This window comes from Peromyscus eremicus, chromosome 8a (genome assembly GCF_949786415.1).
Source record: "Peromyscus eremicus chromosome 8a, PerEre_H2_v1, whole genome shotgun sequence".
NCBI classification, from domain to species: domain Eukaryota; kingdom Metazoa; phylum Chordata; class Mammalia; order Rodentia; family Cricetidae; genus Peromyscus; species Peromyscus eremicus.
In genome coordinates this window covers 99,695,310-99,716,148 of record NC_081423.1, presented here as the reverse complement: position 1 = coordinate 99,716,148, position 20,839 = coordinate 99,695,310, and the positions used below count along the sequence as shown (strand labels likewise).

General features: G+C 45.9%; 1 protein-coding gene across 7 annotated transcripts in view; it reads right to left on the bottom strand.

Annotated features, from left to right (window-relative positions):
- The window catches only part of Tnrc6c (trinucleotide repeat containing adaptor 6C), a 127,682-nt gene that overhangs the window by 48,207 nt on the left and 58,636 nt on the right, over positions 1-20,839 (bottom strand). For all 7 annotated transcript variants that reach the window (XR_009380804.1, XM_059272209.1, XM_059272207.1 and 4 more), the window contains exons 4-5: positions 18,155-18,481; positions 4,065-6,662 (exon numbers count right to left, since the gene is read on the bottom strand). Coding sequence is in view for 6 of the 7 variants with exons in the window: in XM_059272209.1 (XP_059128192.1) it covers positions 4,065-6,662; positions 18,155-18,481 (2,925 nt within the window). In the remaining variant the exon portion in view is untranslated. The remainder of the gene's footprint in view (positions 1-4,064; positions 6,663-18,154; positions 18,482-20,839) is intronic.

Genomic DNA, 20,839 nt, shown 5'->3' with positions numbered 1-20,839 from the left:
ACTGGGCCCAGAACTTCTGGTTAGTGATCAAAGTTACAGTGCTGGGCCTCTCTGGGCTGGTACAAGTGTATGAATGGGAACACAGCCCTTTACTCTAGTAGAATGCTGCCACATGACACCAATGTTTCCTATCTTTCAGGCTTCTAACAGACAGAACTCTGCCTTTTTCACTAAAAATGCTGATTCACAGAAAAATATGCACCAACTGGGAACATCTATGGGTCTGGGTGCAACCTGTGACATTTCATTCAGGGACAGCGGTGCAGACAGATCCATCCAGGATTCCTATGTGGCAGGTCAACTGTGGAGTGCAACAAACATACCATGCGAATGAGTACAGAAGGGGACACTCCTCTTGTCCCAGAATCTGTTCAGTGCCCAGGTTTCACATTTAACCAAAGCATGGTCCCCTGGCTTCCCTCATCACCCTTCCTCATGTCACACACAGAATTCACCTACTTTGGCTCCCTTACTGGTCTGCAGGCCCCACAGGGCAGGAGCTTGGCTGTTTTGCTACCTTCTGTGACTCTTGCATGAACACTGGCTAACGCAGGGTAGGCCCTGCAGGGGCTAAACCATGACCATTTTACCCACTACTGGGTGTATCATGTCTGGCAGCCCTCTGGGCATGGTTAGCAATCTGTTCCATCTTCTACACAGACATCACGTCTCTGCTCTCACACCTTCTCACCTCACGGCTAGTATTGGTGTCCTTAAGCCCCTGGCCTCTTAGATGGCCTGTCTGGGCACTCACCCTTTACCTCTTCTACAGGTTGGAGCACGGATCTTCTTCCCTAGTAAACGAGGGCTCTCTCCATTTGCATCCATGCTCTTTTCTACATGATCCTTTCTACCGACTTTTACATGTGTTCCGTTCTGCCACTTCAAGTATTTTCTTTGTGGGGCTGGAAATTGAACCCAAGGGCCTTCAGCACGCTAGGAAAGTGCTCATTCACTGAGCCCCAGCCCCAGCCTCTAGGTATTTCTCTGTCGACCGGAACTACTTACTCACAGTTACTCTCTCACAGCTGCAGCTTCAGCTAGCTCTGCGCTGAGATTTCACCTTTCAAGTACACCCTTTGGTGTTATCCCTTCCCACCTGAATCTCTTGCCTCCTGTGCTCCGGAAACGCCAGCAAGACCACCACTACTTGGGTCCTGCCACCACTCTGAGTCACTTCTCTGCTTCCCTAGTCACTGTCCTTTTAAGCACCCCTTCATTTCACCCTGCCACTATCCCTCGAGGCTGCCATCACCTGCTTCCCCATGCAGATTCCCACTGATGCAATCTTTGTTTTCTAATAAGAACAACCAGTTCTACAAAAAGGAAACCTAAGTTGTCAAGTTCTTCTTAGAACTGTTTCCTGTTTCTCGGGACTTCTAGATACAGTCCAGATGCCTATAAAGGCTTCACCTGTCCTTGGGCCTCTTCTCAGGTTGCTCATTGCTGTAAGTCCTTCTTCATGACGTCTAACCACTCAAGAATCCCTCCCTGTTCTTCCCATTTGTTCCTGTGTACCACATGGAATGGGAGAAGAAGATGGAATGAGCTCGCCACGGGTTCTGTTAGCAGGATGGAGCAAGGATACTACTGATTGTGCGTGTCCATTCAGCTCTTGTTCAGTAGTCTGACTGGTCAGAACAGTGTTTTAAGCCAACATCTTTACTTTTGTTTTTAAAAAAATTACAATTGCTTATTTTTGAAGGATAGGGAACTATGGAGTACCAGTGGAAGTCAGAAAACAACTTGTGGGAGTTGGTTCTCTCCTTCTACTGTACAGGTCCCAGGGATCAAACTCCTGTTTTCAAGGCTTAGGGGCAAGCACCTTTATCTGCTGAGCCATCTCAAGGCCATGTAAGCCAGTATCTTACATGGGGCAGTCAAGTCAGCACCCATTCTAAAGGCCTCTCTAAGCCTCTACCTAGGAACAACGGGCTCATGATGACCACGAGAAACCTATAAGACACCTAGGTGGGAAGACTTCTTCCTTTTGTCGTTTATGGTCCATTTAAACTCAAGGGAAGCCTGAAGAGATGGGTCAGTGGGTAAAGTGGCTGCCATGCAAACATGAAGACTGTAATTTAGGCCTGCCTGTAATTCCAGTACTCAGGAGCTGGACAGAGAATCCATGAAGCAAGCTATCTAAGGTGGACTAGTTGAACTGGTGAGCCTCAATATATAAGGTGGAATGTGATTGAAAAACACACGTAATATCAACCTCTGACCTCTACAAGTAATAATATACATGTACGTCTGTCCACTCACATGTTCACATATGTATGAATATACATATACACACAAGCACACTACATATACACACATACACACACACACAACCAAAACCAACAAAACTATCTCCCTCAACCCCCTCCCCAACCCCCAAAGAATACAAAACAGAAAGGAAAAGCTAAAACTAGGAACAGGGTTCTCCAGCTGGGACCTAGTGACACACGTGGATGAGCAGTCCTCAGGACAGAACAGCTCTACCAGGAAGTAACTCGGTTTTAAGGCCGATCCAAGAAGAGTGTGTGACACAGCTCACTTACGGAGTGCAGCTCTGGGATGAGTGGACTGCAGCCTCTGCACAGTATGCTACATACTTAAAGCAAGGATGCTCTGAGCACAGTACCCTGAGGTTCAAAGCTTCCCAGAAGACCACTAAAAACACCAGAAATCATAACTATAGGAAATTGCTGTAAAAAATGAGGAAAGCTCCTGTAGAATGGGCACACAGACAAAGTACCCTCAGTCAATTGCTCAAGTTCTACACTACTGTCTCAAGGGCAAAACTTTATGCAACTACAGAAATGAGACTGATTCAGGCCCTGGCTGTCTAAGAAGAAGAGCATGAGGCTAGGAAGTCAATCTGTGGGGCAAGGCCTCTTGAAGAAGCTTCTAGTTCCTCACTTGTATTAGAGGTCTCGGAACACAGCTATGAGTTGGACAGTATTCCCTTCCACATACAGGGAGTGCTATGATATAGTTCTCACAAACCATGTTTAGAGCATAGTACTTTGTACCATGGACCAATATTCCAGATAGAAACCTGAGGATCCTGCTGGTTCTCCAAAGTCCACCTGCATTGCCTATGCTTTAACATGGGGTTCTGTTTGCTCAATCAAGTTGCCTGTGGCTCTGGCTGGATTATCCCAGTATCTTCCTTTCCACTTGCACAGAGCACAAACTCCAAACACAAGTCTTAGTCTGACTTTGAAATTTGTCTTTCAACTGAAATAAAAATATGACTTGTATAATGACTCAAGTTTTACAAACATTGTTTCATTTTTAGGGAGGAACTTTAAAACTATCAGTGAAGAAGTTCTGTTGTAGAACCATTAAATCAGGTTCTCTGGGACTGACAGCCCATCCTATGACGTGCCAAGGCAATTTAAGGAAAGCCAGGGCTGAGAACCACTTGTTTTCTCTAGTAATAAAGACATCTTACAAAAAACATGCTAATGCAAGAGGTCCGGGCTTCACTGAAGAGGACTCTGCCTCTTTCTTCCCAAATCTCATTGGTGCTGGCCGTCATGCAAGGTTGGATTACAGTATGGGACAGACTCAGACTATTTGCACAGCACAGGGCAGAAAAACGAGCTTGTACCTGGCTGTGGTATTGACTAAGATCAAGTAATGCTTCATCGATTGGGCAAAGGCCAAGGAAATGCACAGAACCATGAACAAGTGGTTTAGGCAGGCAGAAAGAATACAGCTGCACGGCAGAAAGATTTCAAAGTTGCTCTTATAAAAGGATGTCATCTGCCCAACGGTTCCATTACTGACAAAGAACCCAGACAAGCAGAGTACAACATAGCAAAACACAAGTTCAAAACAAAATTAGCCTGTGGTTGTTGGAATGATGATGAAAAGGACCCAACTGGCTGGAAACCCTGGCTGTATTGAGCATACCCAGTGCTTTTCTTGGAGAGCTACTAGAGGATCTTGCTTTGTTTGCTCCCTTGGAAAATAGCTACACTAGTCATTTGCTATGAAAGTACCAGTCCAAGGATTCACACAGACACATAGTACACACCAGTGATATGACCAGAGGGCCCCGACCATACCTGGCCCGAGCAGTGGTGACCGATTCAGCTGAGTGCCAGCCTGGTGTGAAGGTGGCGTCTCGGCCTGGTGTGTGGTGCTGCTCGAGGTGGGGGTCGTGGGAGTGGCCGGGGTTGTGGTACTGCTCTGGATGACTGGATTGTTTCTGTCCCACATGTTTACAGTTTTATTGTTGTAGGTGCTTGGGTCCCCCCAAGCTGAGGTACCATCATCAATTTCCATTTTGCGTCGGATGGATGGTGGGGAAGGCTCCTCCCAGCCAGTTGCCTCACTGTTGTCCTTCTGCTTGACTGGCAGTGGCCCCCCAATCCACCCTGTCCCTGTCTGCTTAACAGAAGCAGCTCCTCCCCAGTTACTCACATTGTTGTCTTGAGGCTTGTGAGCCCAGTTCTGCTGGGTACCAGTCTTGAGAGACTCCCCCCAATTTGTACCTGGATTCACCTTAGCATTTGTGCCGCTGCCCCAGCCACTGGTCCCAGATCTCGTGGCATCATTCCAACCAGACCCTGACCTATTACCATCAGCATCCCATCCAGATCCATTTTTCTTCCCATCCCCTAGATGTCCAAGGACAGATGATGAATCTGCCCAGTCTCCTGCTCCTGCACTCCAGGCTGGGTTTGCTCTTTGTCCATCTCCCCAGTTTTGGGATTTGGGTTTCTGAGGCTCACCCCAGGTGGGTGATTTGTCCTCTTGGTTTACGGTCCCACTCCAAGCATGGCCACTCTTGGTGGCAGCAGCATTGTTAACAGCAGTAGAGCTTATTGAGTCCCCCCAAACTCCTGGGCCAGTTGGCGCTTTGTTGTTGCTGTCTCCCCAGCTTGTGTTTGCTGGCACGGCGGCAGGTGGCGAGCTGACCCACCCCGATACTGAAGAGGTATTTGTACTGTTCATGATGGACCCATCACTCTTCCCCCCTGAGTTTGAAGGCTGAGTAGCTGCACTACCCCAGGCCTCTGTCCCATTGTCATTTTTCCTCTCAGACCTGGGGGACTCTTCAAATTCCCAGGCAGTGTTTTGCTTTACAGGAGTCTGTCCCCAACCAGTATTAGACAGAACTCTTGGGTCAAGATCGTTCCTTGGCAACTGGATGTGCCCTTGGTCTAGAACCCCCTTGTCTCGCCTCCTGCCCTCTCCTGTTCCTTCCCTCCCAGTGCTTCCTTCATTGTGATTGCCAGACCCATCGCTGCTTCCTTCACTTGTAGTTCCAGAAGATGCGGCTTTGGCCCATGAGTTCATGTGTTCACTGCCAGGCTGCAAGGCAGGTGTCTGGCTGGCGGCACTGGGACTGTCCCACCCTGTTGATCCTTTCCCATTGATGTCACTACTGGAATGCTGGTTTGGGGGCTTCCCCCACTCCCCATTCACACCATTAGAAGAGCTTCGGCTGGGGTGGCCCCAAGCTCCTGAATGGATATTACCAATGCCATTGTTGCCATTGCCCCTTCCCCAGGCAAGGATGCCAGGACCTGCAGGAGGTCCCGAGTCCCAGGCACTCCCTCCATTCCCTTCCTTTTGCACAGCACTGCTGGATCCATTCTGTTTAGCACTTAATGCTGAGTTCACAGTGTCTCCATTCCCCTGATTAAACCCAGAATTGTTGTTTCCTGTGGTAGGGTTTCCAGGGGACAGTCCCCACACAGAACTGCCCAATCCTTCCCCACCACTTCCACTGCCTTGAGAGACTGATGATCCGTTAGCACCAGGAAGGCCTTGCAGGTGGGGCGGGATGACGGCCCCCATACCAACAGCCATGCCCCAGTTTGGCAGTCCGTTTGTCTGCATTGCATTGATAGGGTTTGGTGAAGCGTTCATGGGGTTAGTGTTATTTGGTCCATCAGTGTTAAGGTTCTGAGGTTGTACGCTGAAAGACACATTCTGAGAAGTGGACGTCTGTGGTTCTGTGCTCTCTTGGGGCAGCAAGTTTCCCCAGGCACCTAGGGTGCCCACTGGGTTCCCATTCTGGCTGCCCATATTCTGACCTATGGCACTGACTGGACTGCAAATACTGGAAGGGTTGCCTGTTGCCACAGTTCCTTCATGCCCGAGTACAGGCCAGGCAGCTGGGTTGGCATTAGGATTAAGGTTGAGATTAATGCCCGCATTGGAGTTGGAAGCACCCCAACAATTTTGACTTCTCCCATCTCCGATCATGTTGTCCATCTTTCCATCTCCACCACCAACAGAGCAATGAGTCAGGCCAGAGCTGGAGCCTGTGGCTACACCCCACACTCTGGCCACACCTCCATTCCCGTTGGTTCCACTTGCCCCAAGGGCACTCTGATTCGAAGGGCTTTGGACGAGCGCACCACTGGTGCCATTATTGCCATTTGTCTTCTTGGGATGTCCTGTGAAGCTGCCCTGGGCGCTCCCTGTAGCCATGCTACTGTTCTCTGAGCCACAGTTGGAGGCAGGGTCAGTATCTGTAGGACATTCTGAGGCAGATTCAGTCTCAGTTACTGGGATGGACGGCCACACCTCCTGGTCAGTCCTGTCTATGGTCACTTTATCCCAGCTGCAGTTGGCTTCACTTCTGTAAGAGGGCTGCTGTCCCCAATGGGAGTTTTCATAATGATCTGCCAATCCACTGTGACCAAGATCTGAAAAAAGATGAAATGAAACTCAAAATTATATTCTCCTCTCATTTGCCAATGAATCAACTAAGAACTCTAAGAACTAGTTCTGGGGAATTTTTTTTTTTTTTAATCTCAAGTTTTCAATTCTAAATGACAAATGAAAAAAAAAAAGAGCCTTAAAGGGGCGGTGAGTGTGGCTCAGTAGTTCAGTAGTAGAGCACCACAAAAACTACAAAACAAACAAACCCTTAAGACTTAGCATGTTTTCTTAACAGCTATATTGATGACATTATGCTCATTGGACTAAGTGAGTAGGAGGTAGCAACCAAAATTCAAGGATCTTCCACCTCAGTGAAATTCTTAAGAATCCAGTAGTGGTTTCTGGCATGCAGCAATATTCCTTCTAAGGTGAAGGGTAAGTTATTGCACCTGGCCCCTTCCACCACCAAGAAAGGACAACATTTAGTAGGCCAATTTAGATTCTAGAGACAGTATAATCCCCATTTGGGTGTGTGACTCCAGCACATATACTAAGTGACTTGGAAAGCTGCTAGCTTTGTGTGGGGTCTGGAACAGAAGGCTCTTCAGCAGGTCCAGGCTGCTGGGCAGGCTGCTCTACCACTTAGACCATATGATGCAGCTGACCTGATGGTATCCTCCTGAGGGGTCAGTGGCAGGTAAGGATGTTGTTTGGGCTTTTGGCAAGCCTCTATAGGTGAATCACAGAAGAAACCTTTGAGATTTTGGAGCAAGGCTCCACCATCATCTCCACCCAACTATTCTCTATTTTAAAGAGAGCTCTTGGCCTGCTGTTGGGCCTTAGTGGAAACTGAACATTTGACAATAGGCTACCAAGTTACCATGCGACTTGGGCTGCCCTTTATGAGATGAGTATTATCTGATCCACCCAGTCATAATGAAGGACACGTAGAGCAGCAATCCATTATCAAATGGAAGAGGTATATACTCATGATTGAGCCTGAGCAGGTCCTGAAGGCACCAGCAAGTTGCATGAAGAAGTTGCCCAAATGCCTATGGTTTCTCCTCCTGTCACAATGCTGCCAAGCATGCACCTATGGCCTCAAGGGGTGTTCTCTGATTGGCTGACCAAACAAGACAGGACTGGTTTACTGGTGGTTCTGCACGTCATTCAGGCACCACTCAGAAGTGGACAACTGCAGTATTATAACCCTTTTCTGGGACAACACTGAAAGATACAGGTGAAGGGAAATCTTCATAGTGGGCGGAACTTCAGGAAGTACACATGGTCATGCACTTTGTTTGGAAGGAGAAATGGCCACATGTGCAATTGTTTACTGATTTACGGGTTGTACCAATGTACTGGCTAGATGATCAGGGACTTGGAAAGAGCATGATCGGAAAATTGTTGAGAAAGACATCTGGGGAAGAGTATGTGGCTAGATTTCTCCAAACAGGTGAAGGAATGTGAAGATACTTGTGTTCCATGTAAGTGCTGATCCAAAGCCGGGGAGGAGTTCAGTAGTCAGTTCAGTAGATAGGAAGACCTGTTCTGTGGACAATGCTCGACAACATGGACTTTCATTCACCAAGGCTGATTTGGCTACAGCTGTTGCTGAGTGCCACATCTGTCAACAGCTGAAACAACACTGAGCCCCAGATATGACACCACTCCTCAGGGTGACCAGCAGCAACCTGGTGGTGACAGGTTGACTACACTGGACCACTTCCTCTGTGTAAAGGACAACGCTTTGTCCTTATTGGAGTAGATACTTATTCTGGTTATGCATTTGCCTTTCCTGCACATAATGCTTCTGCCAAAACCACTGTGATTCACAGACTTATAAAATGCTTTATCTACCATAATGGTATTCCACACAGTATTGCTTCTGACCAATGTGGTGATATTTTGAACAAATAAAATTGCCTGAAGATCAGAGGACAGAACAAGCCACTAGATTAAACACAGAGGTCAGGCAGTGGTGACACACACCTTTTAATCCTAGCACTTGGGAGGCAGAGACAGAGATCCGTCTGGATTTCCGTGAATTCAAGGCCACACTGGGCTACATGAGATTAATCCAGTCTGAAAAAGAAACAGAGCCAGGCAGTGGTGGCATACACCTTTAATTCCAGCACTTGGGATCACACACCTATAATCCCAGCACTAGGAAGGTTGGGACAGGACGTGATAGGGCTGGGCAGAGAAAGGAATATTACGTGGGAGGAGACAGGAATTCACTCTCTTGCAGAGGATCTGTGGTGAGGTAAGAGGTGGTAGTGGTGGCTTGCTCTGCTTTTCTGATCTTTCAGCTTTCACCCTGATATCTGTCTCCAGGTTTTTATTGTAAGACCATTTAGGATTCGTGCAACAGACCAAGGAACTCATTTCACAGCCAGAGAAGTGCAACAGCAGGCTCACGATCATGGAATCCACTTGTCTTACCGTGTTCCCTACCATCCTGAAGCAGCTGGCCTGACAGAAAGATGGAATGGCCTTTTGAAGACACAGTTATAACATCAATGAGGGCTCGGGCAGCGTTCTCCAGAAGGTGGTATATGCTTTGAATCAGTGTCTAATATATGGCATAGTTTCTCCTATAGCAAGATCCACAGGTCCAGGAACCAAGAGGTGGAAAGGGGAATAGTTCCACTCTCTGTCACCCCTAATGACCTACTAGGAAAGTTTCAGTTTCCTGTTCCCACGACTTTATGTTCTGCTAGTCAAAAGTTTTGGTTCCAGAGTGGGGAATGCTTCTGCCAGGAGACACAATATATTCCATTGAACCGGAAGCTCAGACATCCCCCTGGCCACTTTGGGCTTCTGATACCCTTAAGCCAACAGGCTAAGGAAGGAGTAACAGTGTTAGGAGAGGTGACTGATGCAGATTACCATGGGGAAAGTGGATTGCTTCTCCACAATGGAGGTAAAAAGGATTCTGTCTGAAGTGCAGGAGATCCTTTGGAGAGTCTCTTGGTGCTACCATGCCCTGTGACTAAAGTCAATAGAAACTACTACAACTAATCCAGGCAGAATGACAAAGGGCACAGACCTGTCAGGAATGAAGGTGTGAGTCCCTACTCCAGGAAAAGAGCCAAGACCTGCTGAGGTGTTTGCTGAGGGTGGAGGAAATGCAGAACAGGTAGTGGAGGAAGGTAGTTATAAATACCAGCTAAGGCCACGCACGGAACCAATTGCAGAAATGAGGATTATAACTGACAAGAGTGTTTGTATAGATATTTGTGTTTCTTTTCCTCAAATTCTTTCTTTTCTGGTTTTTCGAGACAAAGTTTCTCTGTGTAAGAGCCCTGATTGTCCTGGAACTCACTCTGTAGACCAGGCTGGCCTGAAACTCACTGAGATCCACCTGCCTCTGTCTCCTTAGTGCTGGGATTAAAGGTGTGCACTCTTTCCTCAATTTCTTTATCATATAACATCAATTAAGATAGTATCAGTGGTTATCATATTTAAGTTTTCTAAAAGAATGTTCTGGGGCTGGAGAGATGGCTCAGTGGTTAAGAGCACTAACTGCTCTTCCAGAGGACCTGGGTTCAATTCCCAGCACCTACATGGTAGCTCACAACTGTGTGTAACTCCAGTTCCAGGCAATCCGACACGTCACACAGACATATATGCAGGTAAAATACCAATGCACAAAAAATAAAAATAAATTATTAAAAAAACTAAGAATGTTCTTCAAGCAACATTGCCACCTTTCCTAAAAATTCTAATGCATTTGTGGTTGTACAAGGGATAGTTACATCATGTTAGGTGAAATTATGGCCTGGTTAAATATATAATGTGATTGTACATGGGATAGTTATATCATGTTAGGCATAATTATGACTGTGTTATTGTTTTCATTCTGAAATAAAGAATGGCATGAGATATGATTATGTGTTAAGTTGCCAAGGGGTGTACTTGTGATAGCTATTCCTGGTTGTTGACTGTATCTGGAATTAACTAAAACCCAAGTAGGTGGGTACATCTTTTCCTTAATTAAAACATCTGAAGTGGGAAGACACACTTTTTTTTTTAAAGATTTATTTATTTATTATGTATACAGTGTTCTGCCTGCATGTATGTCTGCAGGCCAGAAGAGGGCACCAGACCTCATTACAGATGGTTGTGAGCTACCATGTAGTTGCTGGGAATTGAACTCAGGACCTCTGGAAGAGCAGCCAGTGTTCTTAACCTCTGAGCCATCACTCCAGCCCGGGGAAGACACACTTTTAATCTGATCTTTTAAGGTGGGATATCCACCTTTGCTCTGGACCACACCTTCTGCGGGAAGCCTACCTAAAGAACATGGGAGCGGCAAGACTACACTCTTGCTTGCTCTCTAGCAAGTCCGTTCCTTCACTGGCACTACAGCACAGTTCTTTGGAATTCTGGTGTATACTGAAGACCAGCTAAGACATGCAGCCTTGTGAACTGAACAACTACTGGATTTTTGAACCTTCCATTGGTAGACAGCCATTGCTGGTCTAGCTTTTAATAAATTCCATATAATAATTTTCATTTTGTAAGTTCTGTTCCTCTAGAGAGTTAAGGCCACGTGTGAAGAACTATCATAGTCACTGGAAAGAACATGTTGTGGTCACATCAACCTTTGAAAACAGAGAGCTTTGCTGCCTGACACAAAAGTGATATAGCTGGAAGTAGCAGGCATGCATGGAATCCCAGTACCTAGTCCTTGGGTATTTTTGGTTGTCCATATATGTGCACATGTGTACCTGGTACCTATGGAGGTGTCTGAGCCTCTGGAACTGGGATTGTAGACCACTGTGATCTGCCAAGTGGGTGCTGGGAATCTAACTGCAGTCCTCTGCAAGAACACGTGCTCTTAGCACTGAGCGTTGCTCCAGTCCTACATGAGTTTCAAAGGCTAAAATCTACCTCTGATACCCAGAGTTGACAAGTGAGAATCTTCACTTCTCTAAGACATCACACACCTACCAGCACTCTGAAGAGTTCCCACAGACACCAGCTTAAGTGAACCTCACAAACAAACCTTGTCTATCTTGCAAGAGAAGGGAGAGGTGAGGGAGGTGGGGTGCCTCACTGAAGTCTGGAACCCCTAAGTAGTGGGGAATTAAAACACATGCTTCAGAACATGATTCGTCCTGCTACCTATCACACACTCTATTATCAATAAACTCCCCTTAAAAAAGGAAAGATAAATGGGGTTCAAGTGTAATGCTGAATTCTCTTGTGTTTACACGGCTTCTGTTCTATAAATAGGAGTCTCTATAAAAATCTAAACAACATAGCTGTCTTAAGTGATTAAATCAAAAAGGATTAAATAACAGCAGGAAGGGAAAAGCTCCCCTTTTGATTTTTAAATATCCAAATGTTACCATATGAGGATAAAATTTTCTAGGCAAAGTAGTTAATACAAACCTCCCAAAAGCTACAGTAAGCAAAGTTTTCATTAGTATCAAATGAATCAGCTAGGGAAGTGAGGCCAGTGTGTTGAATGCTTTCACTGGCACTCACACTGACAGTAAAGGCACTTGGTCTTCATCACCGTATGTCTTTTACCTGAAATCACAAAGTAATAAACCACAAATTGTAGAAAGTAGTCCCTGGTGGTTTCAAAATTTGACAGTGTGTGTTCCTTAATATCTACTGAGAGCACAGATTCCTTGCTACCTGGTTTGTAGGGACAGGGTCAATGTCACAGCTGTCTTCAGCTCTTGAGATCCTCCCTCTCTACCACATATAAATTTTACATTTCATGTAAAAACCCAAGGGTGAAAGTACTTTGTGTTCCAAATTCCATCGAGGGGCAGAATCTCTCACATCTCACCTGTCAGTTGCTACAAGCCCAGGTAGTCAATAAGGTGGAACAAAGCAAAAATTTGCTGGGAACAACGGTGTCCAAAAGAATAATCTGTCACTTGTGTTTCTGTACAAGAGATGACTTCTCAAGGTTGAGAAGATGAAGATACAATAAGGAAATGATGTAGGGAGGGTGTGCCTGCCTGGAGCCACTGGTAGTGGGGTAAGTAGTACCACGGACACGGCTTTGCTCTGTGCAGCTCTCCCATTTTCTCTATTCTGAACTGCAGCCAAGAGCTCCCACCACAAGCTGGAATGCCACACACACTCCAGCTGGAGAAAAGTAGCTATTCTAGGCTCAGGGTCTGTTCTGTTTCTCCTGCTTTAGGGTCTGAAGAAATCCCGGAAGTCGGTGCAGCCCACCTCCCAAGAGCTGTCGCCTCTTGCAGAGTGGCCTCTGGCATCTGGGCTCTGACTGCAACATGATGACCACCTCGTGTGCAACTGCCAGATTGCTCCCAGCAGTTTGGCTCAAGCTACCTGCAGGCGCCGACCGTGCCAGCCTGGAATGGACCTAGAGATGCTTTCGCCACCCTGGGGAAGTGGCCCATCTTATCCCCTTATAGCAGGAGTAGGAAGCATCCACGGACAGGTTCTTTAAGCTTTGATAATCTAATTGTAGCTGACACTAAACCGATCTTCCTTCCTCTTTAAATTCTCTCAATTGTCAAGAATATTTTACTTCAGGACTCAATGACAATTAGCACCAGAGCCACCCCCATCCCTCTTTCTTTTTACTTTTTGAAAGCTAGCCAAAAGAATAACAGCATGTTGCCTACTGGCTGAATGCAAATAAACTGGTATTTCCCCAGCCACCTGCAGGAGCATGTTTTACATTCCTCCTTGATCTCCTTTATACAACCCCTCAACACCTGCAGACCAGCACTGTAATATTCTAAGCAAGGTCCATATGTAAACTGGCATGAGTCCAAGTTCTTAATTACTTTCCTGTCTCAATCCAAAAAGGGTCTAAGAAGTAACTACTGCCACATACTAGTCAGAGCTTCAGAGCTTCTGTTTATGATGTACAAACTAGGCACGAAGACAATACATCGTTCTCCCTAAAGGTACAAGGAGAAAAATGTTTAATAAGATTTTTAAAGAAAAAGTTCTTACCTGGTGGTGGTGGCATATGCTTTTAATCCCACCACTTGGGAGGCAGAGGCAGATAGATCTCTAGGTTCCAGGCCAGCCTGGTCTACAGAGTGAGTTCCAGAACAGCCAGGGCTAAACAGAGAAAATCTGTCTCAAAATGCCTCCCCCCACCCCAAATAAAACAAAATAAAAAATAAAAATAAAAAAGTTCTCACAAGCTTCAAGCTGGAGTTACCCTGAATCCTCGCAAAACCAGAGTCTGAAGAGAAAAAACACGGCAGAATATGCTTTAGAAACACTCCACTGTGTGAGTCCCTCTGTGTGCACAAACATTCATCTGACCAGGGCAGGGTAGGTCTTCCTCCAGTTGGTTAAACAAGCTCTTCTCTCTCCCAATTAACATGAATGTAAAAGTTCACTTCCTGTTGGGCTCTTCTGTGACAAAGCCAAGGCTTCATTCACCAGTAGCAGCCTATACAAAGAACATCTGGACTGGAGCTGGGAAGGACAGAGGCCCTCACAGAGCTCACCTTGACCAGGTCAGGGCGTGTGGCCTGTGTTTTCAGTTTTGTAGGTCTGCCTTCTCAAGACCCATGGCTCTAGCTAAGGCTGCAGGGTGGTCTCCCCACCTCAGTTGCTCCCTGAGCCCTTTGAGGGCATTTCTAGGCTTCTGTCACTTGTCATTGGGCACACTTATTGGAAAGCCCAGTTTCCATGAGGGAAGCCACCTACAAAGTTATATGTAAACTGCATGTTGTGGAATATTAGTTGAAGATGTGTTACGTTTGTTTATGCTGTGGAACATTTGTTTAATGATGCAAAGATGTGTTGCATTCTTTTATGCTGCATTTGTTTAACTCTGTGAGGCTGTGTTATTTTGTCTGTCTAGAACACCTGATTGGTCTAATAAAGAGCTGAATGGCCAATAGTTTGGCAGGAGAAAGGATAGGCAGGGATGGCAGGCAAAAAGAATAAATAGGAGGAGAAATCTGGGAAAAGAAGATCGAAGATCAAGGAGCAAGAAAAGGGGCTAGCCACACAGCCAGACATGGAACAAAAAGGAAAGAAAAGATACACAGAAATAGAGAAAGGTAAAAGTCCAGAGGCAAAAAGGTAGGCAGGATAATTTTTTTTAATTTATTTATTTTTATTTTATGTGCATTGGCATTTTGCCTGCATGCATGTCTGTGTGAGGGTGTCAGATCTTGGAGTTACAGACAGTTGTGAGCTGTCATGTGGGTGCTGGGAATTGAACCCTGGTCCTCTGGAAGAGCAGCCAGTGCTCTTAAACGCTGAGCCACCTCTCCAGCCCCTAGACAGGATAATTTAAGAAAAGCTGGCTAGAAACAAGCCAACCTAAGGCCAGGCATTCATAAGGAAGAACAAGTCTCCATGTGTGCATTTATTCCACAGCTGGGTGGCAGGCCCCCAAAGAGTACAGCCAAAAGAGTGAAGAAAACAAAACAAAAAACACAACAACTGCATATAATTCTGCAGGCACAGAATTAACTATAATAAGCTTGATGCTAGAAAACAGAGCTTTAAATTGGTAGATCATTATAAAAGTCTGTTTCTGCTTTAAACTTGACTAAGTTTCACTGTCACATCATATTACTGAACATTACAAATATCCAGGAATAATAATAATAATAATAATAATAATTATTATTATTATTATTATTATTATTTTGAGACTAGGTTCTACTGTGTAGCCCTGGCTGGAAATTGTTATGTAGACCAGGCTGGCCTCAAACTCACAGAGATCCTGCCTCTAACTCTAACAGAGTGCTGGGATTAAAAGCATGTATTACCATGCCTGGCCACAACTTATTTTTGCATGCAAGCATCAGAAATCTTGGTCATCCTACAACATGGGATAAATGTTGACACTAGTAAGCTTCATGTGACAATACACCATCTATAATGAGTCAACACAGAGGGGGATGACAGAACCTGGGATCTGGAAGGAAAAATGTATATTACTGTTCTCTGGGGACCTGCAGCCTAGCAAGCATGTAACCAAATCCTCAGCCTCAGGTTGCCGAGGCCTGGGCATGTAGTTCAATAAAAGAGTGTTTACTTATTAGTATGTACAAGGCCATGGGTTTCATTCCCAGCACTGAAAGTAAAAATAACAAATAAGCATAGCCAGGCTGTTCTAGACTATCATGAAACACACAGCAAAGGTCAGAACTGCTTCAAAAAGGCCATGGTCAAATCCCTTTGCCTCTGACACATGTTCACTTGCCTGTCAGTTTTAGTGCTATGGAGATGAGGGTGCCCACTGAGCAGGATCCTGCAGGAAGCAAACATTCCCACACTTGTAGCAGCTAGCTCTAGGCATTTATGGAGCACTTAAAATGCTAACAAATCCTGCCACAGGCCCTCAACAGAGCTGGCACCAATTCACACTCTCTTCAGGCTCACAAGCTGCCTGTAGTGGTTTTTGAGCCTGGAGAGAACTGAAGGAATTAGTAGTTAACATTTAGATCAGCAAATGGTAAAAAGCACTCAGTAAGTAGGACGATTACTGTTAGCCTAACAGGGAACAAGATGTTAAAGTTTTGAGAAGTAATGGGGTCGGGGGGCAGACAGAGGAGGAGAGAAAAGAAGAGGGATTAAGTTTTGATGCAAGCAGAGAACTTATTATCCCTCTGGAAAATACTGGAATGTACTAACAGAACTGACCTAGGTTTGGCTTTAGTAAATCATTTGAACCATGAAAAAGAGAAGCTCCTAGTCACGGTATGTTTCATACAGGTCACAGAGGTGAGAAAGCATGACTGCACTGTGTGACAGAACCGAGTCAGTAAGACTGAGAGTTTAAAAACCTGCTTTACAACTGCTTTAAAGATGGGTGTATGCTTACCATACACCTCAGTCTCAGCAGTCCTGCTACACGCTGTCATTTGCATTGGATGATGCCTGTCACAGGCAAGGTGATGCAGTGTGAAACTGAAACCATCTACCAGGAGGAAGGAGGACCTTTTCACCTGATAAGAGTCCCAAGTGCCAAGAGTGTAAGTGACATGGCAGCTGTGGTCTGGAAGGAGAATCTGGCCTGGCTCTCCCATACTGTAGACATAGCTGCTCACCTACAATTCTTGTGGTTAGTCTACAATGCCAAGTCATCTAGCTATGCCCACCTTGGCCAATTCAACTTCTGTGGAATAGTATTTGAGTCAGAAAGAAAAGAGAACTAACTCTGGAGACTCGAGTCATGGGAGACCAGTGCTGTGGGAATTGGTTCTGTTCAGCCAGTGGTATTGGGGTGACTAGCCTTATAGGGCATGGTCTTCTCTGAGTGTAAGACCGAATAAGAACGGAAGAGAGGGGTTGTGAGCTCTCTCTTGGGTGGTCGGAGCAGGAGCAAGTGGCAGAGAAATGTGGCTTGTAGTTGGTTCCCAGGGGCAGAACAATGACAGCTGGATTAGCAGCGGCATCTTCCTTGTTCTGTGTCATGAGTGTATCTTACTGATTTCATTTTCCTGATAAATTTTACCTGTCCCATTGCATCACTGTCCCACTTCACCTAACCCCAAACGGCCCTGCTCCCTTCATGGTGACGGGCGGGACAGAGAAAAGCCTCCGTTTACAGACCAGAACCCTCCTTTTAGATGAGCGAAGGACTAGCGGGTGGCATCATCAGTACTTCTAGGTTTTGACCCACAGTTTAGAGACTTTTCCAGTCTACTAAGTCAATTATTCAACAGGAAGTTCTGACACTCCACAGGCTATTTTCAACTTAGCTGAGATGTGAGACTCTAATAAACTCATCAGCAAAAGATGCAAGTCACACAGTACATACACTGCACGGCCGTGCGCTGCAGACTGGCATATTGCAGCTCTAACAGGAGTGATGGAGATAAGCAATAGGAAGGTCTGAACAGAGACATTGAGAGGGTAGCCCTTTGCATGGACCTCTAGGGAAAAACTAACCACTGGCTCCTCTGTGAGGTGGCCAGGACAGGGAGAGGACAAGTTTCTGTGGTGGCAGAAAAACTCAGTCTGCACATTAGGAACATGCAGGTATCTGGGGGGGTAGGGGGGTGCTGCTGAGTCAGTGAGGTGGTAGGAAGATCCAGCCGGCAGCACTGCCAGACACTGCTGGGGAGAAAACAGACGGTGTGAAATGAAGATGTCTGTCTGGGAGTCAAGAGCCAGCTTCTCATTCATACTCATTATACAGACTGATTCAATTTTCAGGCATTTTTTCATCCATAAAGTGAGTTATATTCTAAACACACTCATATACACACATATACATAGTGTGTATGTATGTTATATGATCACGCAAATATCTATATATGCCCCTTGCCCAGTTTGTGTGTATGTGTGAATCTATATATCTATACATTTTTCATGACAAGGGTCTCACTACATTGCCCAGGCTAGCCTCAAATTCTAGAACACAAAAGATCCTCTCACCTCAGCCTGAGTAGTGGAGACCATAGGCACATGGAAGAAAGAAAGTCTCAGCATTGGGGAGCAGTGCAGTAGCCAAGCACCTGCCTAGTAAGTACAAGGCCCTGGTGCTATCTCTAACACCAAAAAAAAAAAAAAAAAAAAAAAAGGCCCTATTCTTCCCAGTTCTTACCTGGCTGGAGTTTGCTGGGATGTTGCTGTGTCCCAGCTCCAGGGAGGGGAGGAGGGCTTGCTCCTGCAGGTCTAGCAGCCTGTGCTGGGCTCACACTGGTCAGAGTCCCTGTAGGCAATGGCTGGCCTCTCTTTAACAGCTGCTTCTGTTCTTGCTGGCGAAAGCGTGGAGGCACCTCCCGAGGCAGGTAACGGGATGCAGCTGGCTGCTGGCCACAGGCAGATGAACGTTTGCCATTGCTGCTGCTAGAGAGAGTGCTGGTGGAAGTACTGGTACTGGTACCGGCAGGTTGGGGCTGGCTTGAACAGGTCTTAGTAAGTTCTGGCACTGCAAAGTCCCAAAGGAAAAAAGATGACCCAAAGCTTTAGGAAACTTAAAACTCAAATAAAACAAACAGCTCTCAAGGACACATGGCCCTGTTTAGTGCATATATGTAAATCACCCATCCATGTGGATGTAGGTGTGAGCATCATGTGACTTCTGATGGTAACAATACAATATTCTGCATCTTGGTTTCTGTCAATGACTAGTGAGCACTATGGGGTCTCAGAGTTGGCATTTATGGAGACCATAGCTGCAACACTGCTGTGCTCTGCTACAGACTTGACAAGGATGCAGGTGGCCTGTTTCACCAACAGTAACAAACATGTTAATGAAAAAGACAATATGCGTCAGGTGCAAAAGATCCGACCCTCAATACTCAGACCCACCTTCATCTTGAATGTGAACCATTATCCAGAATATACAGACAGAAACAAAGTTTCCACCTTATTTTGTGAACGGCTTTCCTTTTATGTCTGACTAAAAGCTTTGTACAAAGGAGTTAAAAAACAATTCCAGGTATCTTTTTATTGTATTTTTATGTTCTGAAGTGTTTTCTATGTGCAGCATGTGCATGCCTAGTGCCATGGAGGCCAGCAGAGGGTGCCAGATCCCCTGGAACTGAAGTTACAGGTGGTTGTGCACTGCTATGTGGGTGTTGGGAATGGAATCTGGGTCCTCTGGAAGAGCAGTCAATGTGCTTGACTGCTCTTGACTGTTGAGATGTCTCTTCAGCCGCTCCAGACACCTCTCTTAGGTACTATAAGCCCTTCTGAGTCACAGCTACTGTAAGACAATGCTATGGTCTATAAGCTAGTTTTCCTTTCCTTTTATCGGCAGCTCCAATTAGCCTGAGTTTGGGTCTTCCAGCATGGACTCTACTGTACATCAGGTAACCATTATACTGTCTGTGCCCTCAGGGCCATTCCTATCTTTCTGTCACTTGTGCCTGTCAAGAAAGCAACTAAACTCTCTCTTTATAGTAACTCAGACTAAGTAAGACTCTCAGGGTGCACCCCCCCCCTTTTGTTTTGTTTTTCGAGACAGGGTTTCTCTGTGTAGCCCTGACTGTTCTGGATCTCACTCTGTAGACCAGGCTAGCCTCGAACTCACAGAGATCCACCTGCCTCTGCCTCCTGAGTGCTGGGATTAAAGGTGTGTGCCACCATGCCCAGCTTCAGGGTGCCCTTTCTAGAGCAAGTTCTTGCTTGCTCTCAGTGCTTCCTGCTGATCCTGTGTCCCTGTGTCAACAATCCATTCCAAGCCTCTAATGCCTTACCACTCTGCCTTAGCCTCTCATTCCCAGAAAATAAATGTGACTTTAGTGTGAAGGAAAAAATAAAAGCAATTAGGCAAAACCTTTCTGAGTTTCTGCCACTACAGAAACACAACCAACACACTGTTCTCTGTGGCACACCTCTGCTAACTCTATTCGAAGACTAAGATTGTAGTCTCTCACTGTGCGACACATTTCTCAAATGCTAACACACAGAGAGGCACTGTTTTTCTTCTTCTTTCTTAGTGGCATGTGCATACCTGGTGGGTCTCAGGATCAGTGGCCAGGAAAGGAGAAGCAAGATGGATGCCCTGAATTTTCCACCCAGGATTCTCCAGACACGAAACAAAGACCTAAAGATTGGGTCTTAGATTAACCTGTTTTATAGATGTTTACATCTTCTCTTGCTTTAATATGGCAGATACCTGCTGTGGGATGTATGGCAAATGTGTTGCTAATTAATCAATAAAACACTGATTGGCCGTTGGCTAGGCAGGAAGTATAGGCGGGGCAAGGAGGAGAATAAAGCTGGGAAGTGGAAGGCTGAGTCAGAGAGACACTGCCAGCCACCACGATGAGGAACAGCTTGTGAAGATGCCGGTAAGCCACGAGCCATGTGGCAAGGCATAGATTAATGGAAATGGATTAATTTAAGCTATAAGAACAGTTAGCAAGAAGCCTGCCACGGCCATACAGTTTGAAAGCAACATAAGTCTCTGTGTTTACTTGGTCGGGTCTGAGAGGCTGTGGGACTGGCAGGTGAAAGAGATTTGCCCTGACTGTGGGCCAGGCAGGAAAACTCCAGCTACAAATGGCGTCCAACGTGGTGGCAAGAGTTTCCACCTAAAACCTGAAAAAAGATTCTAAAACGGAGCTAAAAACAGCTTCCTAATTGTCTCTCTCAAATGAGCGGCAGCTGCTGGTTTCAGGTACTGGTGGGTTCCTGGCGTGCATGCTCAACCTGCAGTATGGCGGGAATCAGGCCTCTGCAAGTGGCACATTAAGCTGCGTGGTGGATTTAGCCTTTGCAGGTACAAAACAAAAAAAGAGGTTTTTGGGCTACACGCTGCTTGGATAAAAGCATAGAC